Source organism: Leptonychotes weddellii, chromosome 1 (assembly GCF_054177405.1).
Source record: "Leptonychotes weddellii isolate Sample4059 chromosome 1, ASM5417740v2, whole genome shotgun sequence".
Taxonomy (NCBI): Eukaryota; Metazoa; Chordata; class Mammalia; order Carnivora; family Phocidae; genus Leptonychotes; species Leptonychotes weddellii.
The window spans coordinates 82,250,112-82,258,641 of record NC_138369.1 but is presented as its reverse complement, the minus strand read 5'-3'; the positions used below and the strand labels follow the sequence as shown (position 1 = coordinate 82,258,641).

General features: G+C 40.9%; 1 protein-coding gene across 3 annotated transcripts in view; it reads right to left on the bottom strand.

Moving 5' to 3' along the window:
* The window catches only part of MRPS22 (mitochondrial ribosomal protein S22), a 23,068-nt gene extending 15,404 nt beyond the window's left edge, over positions 1-7,664 (bottom strand). For all 3 annotated transcript variants that reach the window (XM_006734192.3, XM_081827023.1, XM_031029100.2), the window contains exon 1: positions 7,450-7,664. In XM_006734192.3, coding sequence (XP_006734255.2) covers positions 7,450-7,621 — 172 coding nt within the window. In that variant the 5' untranslated portion in view covers positions 7,622-7,664. The remainder of the gene's footprint in view (positions 1-7,449) is intronic.
* Positions 7,665-8,530: the final 866 nt, after the last annotated feature.

Genomic DNA, 8,530 nt, shown 5'->3' with positions numbered 1-8,530 from the left:
GTCTGCATGGAGCACTGGGTGTTATATGCAAACAATGAATCATGGAACACTATATCAAAAACTACTGATGTAATGTATGGTGATTAATATAACATAATAAAAAAAAAAAAAGAAAGCAATCCCACTGACAACAGCATCAAAAACAATAAAGAGCTTAGGAATAAATTTAGCCAAAGAGGTGAAAGATCCCTATACTGAAAACTAAAACACATTGATGAAAGAAATCAAAGAGGAATGAAGGGAGGATGGTGGAGTGGGACGATCCTGAGCTCACCTTACCCCATGGCACACTGAGGCAACAATTACATATATGGCCACTAACTCTGAAAATAAACTGAAGATGGCTGAACAGATCCTCCACAGCTAGCCATAGAATGAAGGCCATATCAAAAAGGGTAGGATGAGCGGAAACATATTCAGGAACCAAATCCCTGACTCAACTAACCAAAAACAAGAAGGACATCACAAGCACAGAGGAGCAAGAAGATCAGACCCCAAGACTAGACTCCTCCAGCCCTGGGACCCACACTGGGAAAAGGAGTCCCCATACGGTCTGGCTTTGAAAATGAATAGGGCTGATTTTAAACTCTGGGAGAGCCAGAGATTAAAAAACTGAGACACTGTCCATAAAGACCCAGCATGCTAAATAACTCACCCCAGACACAGCACAAAAGCAACAGTTTGAAAAGTACCTGGGGCACAGGTTAAAGAGATTTACTGAGTAACCTGAGGACATTTGCCAGAGAGACAGGAATCTGCAGGAAACTTCTTGGGAACAAAAGTGATGGTGGGCGCCATTTTCTTGCCCTCCCCAAGCCCAGATAGCCAGACACTTTTGGGAGCCAGTTTTAACACACTCCCATCTACCCTGCTAGCGCCACGTGCCTTTCCTCAGTGTTGCCCTGTGGCTCGGTCTCACCCAAACCATCTGCCTTGGCAAGCATCCTGCCAAAGCAACTCCTGCCATGGGGACAGTGGGGAAGATAACCACACACACCAGCAGGCACTCAATTCCTGCAGCCAGGTCTTTTACCTGCCTGCACAGGGAGCAAACCCTGCCCTCTTCAGTGCACCCACAGCTGTCACAGCAGCTAGCTGCAGACAGCCAGGCTACCCACCAGCAAGCCCACAGCAGAGGCAGCCAGGCCTCTCAACAGGAAAAACAGCAAACGTTGCCCAGTGTGCCTGCAGTAACCAAAGCAGGATGCTGAGCCAGCTGAGCTAAGTAAGGTGAGCTAACCCCACCCACCAGCATGCCCACAGCAACTGTAGCTCAGCCACAATATGAGAGTGCACACAGCCTACACAGGGGCACCTGGTCAGTGACAAGAGGGGATTGTGCTACAGGCCACCACAGGACCTCTTCTACACAAGGACCATACTTTCGAGACCAGGAGACACACCCACCTAACACATACAAACAAACAGAAAAAAATGAGAAGATGGGGCGCCTGGGTGGCTCAGTTGTTAAGTGTCTGCCTTCAGCTCGGGTCATGATCCCAGGGTCTTGGGATCGAGCCCCGCATCAGGCTCCCTGCTCCACAGGAAGCCTGCTTCTCCCTCTCCCACTCCCCTTGCTTGTGTTCCCTCTCTCGCTGTGTTTCTCTCTGTCAAATAAATAAAACCTTAAAAAAAAAAATGAGAAAACTGAAGACTATGTCCACAATGAAAGACAAGACAAAATCACAGAAAAAGAGCTAAACAAAATGGAGATAATATGCTTAATAAAAAGATCAAAGTAACAATTATAAAGATATTCAACTGGACTTGAGAGAAGAACAGATGAATTTACAACTTTGACAAAGAGATAGAAAATATAAAAAATAACCAGTCAGAGCTGAAGAATACAATAACTGAGAGGACAAATATGCTAGAGGGAATCAAGAGCAGATTACAGAATGCAGAAGAATGGGTCAGTGATCTGGAACACAGTGTAATGGAAAGCAACCAAGCTGAACAGCAAAAAGTAAGAATAGGTTAAGGGACCTCTATAACATCCTCAAGCATAATAAATGTTGTATTATACGGATCCCAGAAGAAAAAGAGAGAGACAAGGGAGCAGAAAACTTATTTAAAAAAATAATAGCTAAAAATTTCCCTTATCTGGGAAGACATCCAGGTTCAGGAAACATGAAACTCCCCAAACAAGATGAACCCAAAAAAATGTCCACACTGTGATACATAATAACTTAAAATGACAGAATTTAAGATAAAAAGAGATTATTAAAAGCAGCAAGAGAAAAGCAAACAGTTACATACAAGGGAAAGCCCATAATGCTATCACCTAATTTTTCAGCAAAAACTTTGCAGGTCAGAAAGGAATGGCAGGACATATTCAAAGTACTGAAAGAAAAAAACTTAAAACCAAGAATACTCTAGGGGCAAATGGGTGGCTCAGTCTGTTAAGCGTCTGCCTTTGGCTCAGGTCATGATCTTGGGGTCCTGGGATTGAGCCCCGCGTTGGACTCCCTGCTCAGCAGGGAATCTGCTTCTCCCTCTCTCTCTCTGCCCCTCCCCAGCTTGTGCTCGCTAACTTGCACTTTCTCTCAAATAAACAAATAAAATCTTAAGAAAAAAATATTACGCTGCAAGATTATCTATCATTCAGAACTAGAGTTTTTAAAGAGTTATCCAGATGAACAATAATTAAAGGAGTTCATCACCACTAAACCATCCTTACAAGAAATGTTAAAGGGAATTCTTTAAGTGGGGAAAAAAAAAAGACAATAACTACAAGTCAGAAAATTGTGAAAGGAAAAATATTTCACTAATAAGAACAAACATATAGTAATGGTAGTAGGTTAGTCACTTTATAAAGTCAGTAAGGAAGTTAAAACACAAAAGCAATAAAATCAATTATATCTACAAAAATTAGGAAAAAAAATTAGGGGACATAAAAAATAAAAAGATGTAAAGTATGACATCATATATATAAAACATGGAGAAAGGAAGTAAAAACTTAGTACTTTTAGAATGTGTTCAAACTTAAACAACCATCAAGTTAATAGGGACTGCTATACATTTTTGATGTTATAATATGAACCCCATGGTAACCACAAATCAAAAACCTATGATACACAGAAAATAAAGAGAAAGAAAGCCAAACATGGCACTAAAGAAAGCCACCAAACAAGTTAAGAAAGCAAAAGAAGAAAGGAACAGAGAAGAACTACAAAACCCACCAGAAAACAATTAATGAAATGGCAATAAGTACAATACTATCAATAATTACTTTAAATGTAAATGGACTAAATGCTCCAAACAAAAGATATAGGGTGGCTGAAATGGATTAAAAAAAAAAAAAACAAGACCCATCTATATGCTGCCTACAAGAGACTCACTGCAGAACTGAAGACACACACACACTCAAAGTGAAATGATGGGAAAAGATATTCCATGCAAATTGATGGGGAAAAAAAAAAAAAGCCAGAGTAGCAATACTTACGTCAGACAAAACAGACTTTAAAACTAAGACTGTAGGGGCGCCTGGGTGACTCAGTCAGTTGAGCATCTGACTCTTGGTTTTGGCTCAGGTGGTGCTCTCACAGTCATGGGATCAAGGCCTGCATCAGGCTCCCTGATCAGTGAGGAGTCTGCTTCAGATTCTCTCTCCCTCTGCCCCTCCCACTGCTCATGCTCCCCCCACCCAATAAATAAATAAAATCTTTAAAAAAATAAAAAATAAAACTAAGACTGTAGCAAGAAAGAATGGCATTACATGATGATAAAGGGGATCAATCCAACAAGAAGATAAAACAATTGTAAATCTCTATGCACCCAACATTAAGGCACCTAAATACCTAAAGCTAGTATTACAGACATAAAGGAGAAACTGACAGCAATACAATATAGCAGGGCCCTTTCATACCCCTCTTAAATTAATGGATGGACCATCGAGGCAGAAAATCAATAAGGAAACAGTGTCTTTGAATGACACATTAGACCAGATGAACTTAGTAGATATATACAGAACATTCCATCCAAAAACAACAGAATACACATTATTTTCAAGTGCACATGAAACAATCTCCAGGATAGATCACGTTAGACCACAAAACAAGTCTCAAATTTAAGAAGACTGAATCATATCATGCATCTTTCCCAACCATAACAGTATAAAACTAGAACATCAATTAGAAGAAAAAAATGGAAAAAAACACAAACACATGGAGGCTAAGCAACATGCTACTAAACAACCAATGGGTCAACAAATAAATCAAAAAGGAAATAAAAAAATATATGGAGACAAATGAAAATGGTAACACAACAGCCCCAAATCTTTGGAGCACAGCAAAAAGCAGTTCTTAAGAGGGAAATTTATAGTGATACAGGCTTACCAAAGAACCAAGAAAAATCTCGAATAAACAATCTAACCTTACATCTGAAGGAACTAGAAAAAGAACAAAGCCCAACATTAAAAGGAATAAAATAATAAAGTTTAGACCAGAAAAAATTGAAACAGAGAATTAAAAAAAAAAATAGAAAATAACATTGAAACCAAGACCTGGTTTGCTGAAAAGATAAAATTGATAAACCTATAGCCAGACCCATCAAGAAAAAGGAGGACTCAAATAAATAAAATCAGAAATGAAAGAGGAGAGGTAACAACACCAAAGAAATACAAAGGATTATAAGAGACTACTATAAAAAATGGTATGACAACCTAGAAGAAAGGGATAAATTCCCAGAAACATACAATCTTCCAAAACCGAAGCAGGAAGAAATAGAAAATCTGAATAGACCCCTTACTAGTAATAAAGTTAAATCAGTAATTTTAAAAAACTCCCAACAAACAAAAGAATAGATGGATTCACAGGTAAATTCCACCAAACATGTAAAGAAGAGCTAATACCTGTTCTCCTCAAACTATTCCAAAAAAATAGAAGAAGAAGGAGAGCTTCCAAATACATTCTGTGAGGCCAGCATTACCCTGATACCAAAACCAGAAAGATAACTGAAAGACAGACAGACAGACAGACAGAAAACAAAAAAAAACAAACCACAGACCAGTATCCCTGATGAACCCACATTCACATGGTCAGTTAATCTAAGACAAAGGAGGCAAGAATATACCATGGAGAAAAAACAGTCTCTTTAATAAATGGTGCTGGGAAAACTGGACACCTACACGCAAAAGAATGAAAGGGGACCACTTTCTTACACAATACACAAAATAAACTCAAAATTGATTAAAGACCTAAATGTGAGCTCTGAAACCATAAAACTCCTAGGGAAAAAAAAATAGGCAGTAATTTCTCTGACATCAGCCATGGCAACATTTGTCTCAATATACCTCCTCAAGAAAGGAAAACAAAAGCAAACATAAACTACTGAAACTACATCAAAATAAAAAGCTTTTGCACAGCAAAGAAAACCATCAATAAACAAAAAGGCAACCTACTAAATGGGAGAAGATATTTGCAAATGATATATCAGATAAGGGATTAATATCCCAAATATATAAATAACTTAATAGAACTCAATGCCAAAAAAACAACTAGTCTGATTAAAAATGGGTCAAAGACCTAAACAGACATTCTTCCAAAGAAAACATACAGATGGCCAAGAGACACATAGGATGCTCAATATCACTAATCATCAGGGAAATGCAAATCAAAATCACACTGAGATAACACCTTACACCTGTCAGAATGGCAAGACTCAAAAAGAGGAAAAGGAACTCAGCAGCATTATTTATAAAATCCAAGATATGGAGACAACTAAGTGTCCATCAGTAGATAATAAAGTTGTGGGGGTGTGTGTGTGTGTGTGTGTGTGTGTGTGTGTAATAGAATATCATTCAGCCATAAAAAAGGAGGAAATCGTGCCATTTGGGACAACATGGATGAACCATGAGGGCATTATGTTAAGTGAAATAAATCAAGCAGAGAAAGATAAATATTGTATGATCTCAACTTTTTGTGGACTCTTAAAACAAACAAAGAAGAACTCACAGAAAAAGAGATCAGACTTGTGGTCTTATGGTTACCAGAGGAGGGGTAATTGGATGAAGGTGGTCAAAAGGTACAAACTTCCAGTTAAAAGATAAAGAACTAGGGATATAATATATTACATGATGAAAACAGTTAACACTGCTGAATGGCATAGATGAAGGTTGTTACGAAAGTAAATCCTAAGATTTCTCATTACAGGGAAAAAAATTTTTTTTCTATTCTTTGTATCTACATGAGAGGAAAGATGTAAACTAAATTTACTGTGGTAATAATTTCATGATATATGAAGTCAAATCACTGGGCTGCACACCTTAAATTTATTCAATGCCATATATTAATTATATCTCAAAACTGAAAAATTTTTTTAACCGTAATCAAGATTCACGCTTAAAATTCACCAGACTTCCAACTTCATTTATAAGAGAAACTAAGGTAGTCTGCTTACTTCACTGTGTCCCCCACTAAACAATGTGCTCCCCCAAAGGCCAGAACAGGGTCTTGTACTTCTCGTACTCAATACCAGGCACCCAGGTCAGTTACAGTGCCTGGCAGACAGTATGTGCTCAGCCCTACTCTCTCTTCAATCTCACCCATTCCCCCAGGTTGAGTTATCACTTTTACCCAATGTTTCTCACTTTAGATACGACTGCGTACTGGGTACCTACACTCGAATTTCAAAAGCACCTCAAATTTAATGTGTACAAACAGACGTTTACTTCTGCCTCCCTTCCAATCTCATCTTACCTACGCCTGCCTTTTCTTCCCTCACCTCCCCTCTTCCGCGCCCCCGCCAAAAAACAACAACAACAAAAAAAAACCTGTTCCTAAAATTAAGCTTCTCTGTCTTGGTATAAATGGGACTACTCTCCTCCACTCAACTGCTCAAGCCAGAAACCTGAGAAGCAACACTGATTTCTCCTTTTAAACTTAAAGCCAAAGCCGTAACCAAGCCTATCAATCCTACCTCAAACATGGGTTTCCAAACTACATGTGTTCAGTCTCGTTTCTGGACTTTTGCTCATATTGTTTCCTCTGCTTGAAATGTTTCCTGTTTTCTCACTAGCATGGTTAGCCAGGTCTCAGCTCTGGTCCTAATTTCCAGGAACCCTTCCCTGTCCTTGCCACCAAGTTTGAGTGCCACTCTTATGTGTGTTCCTCTATCGCGACCTGGGTCACACTGCATTGCCACTTCCCCGCTGGGCCGTGAGTTCCTCAAAGACAAACCCGTTTAGTTGGCCGTATCCCCTAAACGTAGCACTGTGCTTTGCAAGGAACCGAGCTCAGGCCCTGTTGGTTGATTGAGTGAACCAATGACAAAGGCGGGCGATGACCCCGCAGGTACAAGGTACAGAAGAGAGCCGGCTGGCCTAGGGCGCACTGCTAGAGGAGCCGGGGACGGAGGTGCGCGATGGGGTCCGCGTGGTTCTCGCCAGCCAGAAGCAGGCTCTAGGTCTCCCAGGAGAATGTGCCAGCGGACGTCTGGCAGGTCACTTACCCGCCTCAGACGCAAGCCGACGGCATAGCAGGCCCGCCCCGCAGGGCCCGGGCAGTGGCTGGAGCAGGGCGCGGAGCTGGGGCTGACTTCGGGCCCGGACACAAACCCGCTCCGTGCTCCGAGAACCTGTCAGGAGGCTCCACAGCGACGCAGACGCTCTGAGGGTCGCCATGATTATCCGGGGTCACCTGCGCCGGAAGCGGCTGTGAACGATTTCGGGTCTCGCGAGGTTCGCGCAGCATTCTGGGAAATGTAGTCTGCTTGAGGGAGGAGGGAGGCAGGGCTACGCAACTTCACAATTTTCTTGTAAACCTCTTCTTCACACGTGGAGGATGTTCGTGTCCTCTGTATGCGTAGAGCCAAAGATAAAACTCCACCATTTCCCTTAAATGCTCTTTTTTCCTGGACCTTTCCTTCGTTCCATGGCTCTAACAAATTTCCATTTCCTGCCCAAGTCCTTTCTCCCAGCCACAGGTTTAAATCCAACTGCCTATTCGACTTACCCATTCAAACTTATCACAGACCCTCCCCCACGACAAATGTAACTTCTGATTCCAAAGCCTGATTGTCACCACCACCTTCATCCCCACCCACTCATACACCTCATTCTGTCTCAGAACCTTACTCCTTTACTTCCTTTTCTCAATTTATGATTATTTTGCTTATTTTTCTTATCCCATGAAGACGATCACTCTACATATTTTATTGTACTGTCACCTAACCTGGTACATCTCTATGCACAGGAAACCTTCGTTGAATAAATGACTAAATGAATGATTTAGTGATCCTGTTATTTTTTTCCAGCTGTCCAGGATGTGTAGGTCTTTCTCTTCCCTATAGTTTGATGCCTATGCTAAGAACTCATCGCAAGGCCTAGCTAAAGGAGGACGTTAACACTTGTTTGAATTAGTTGGACAAGTAGACTCATTTCCTAACCTTTCCTCTTTTCCACCACTGCACATTAAGAGCTGTTTCTGAACACACTCCCTGTTTGGGTGGAGAAGGAGAGAGCCCTTGTCTTGGTGCTACATTCAGGCATGGCTGCTGCCCTGTGCCTCCCAACACTTCCTCTCACACCTAC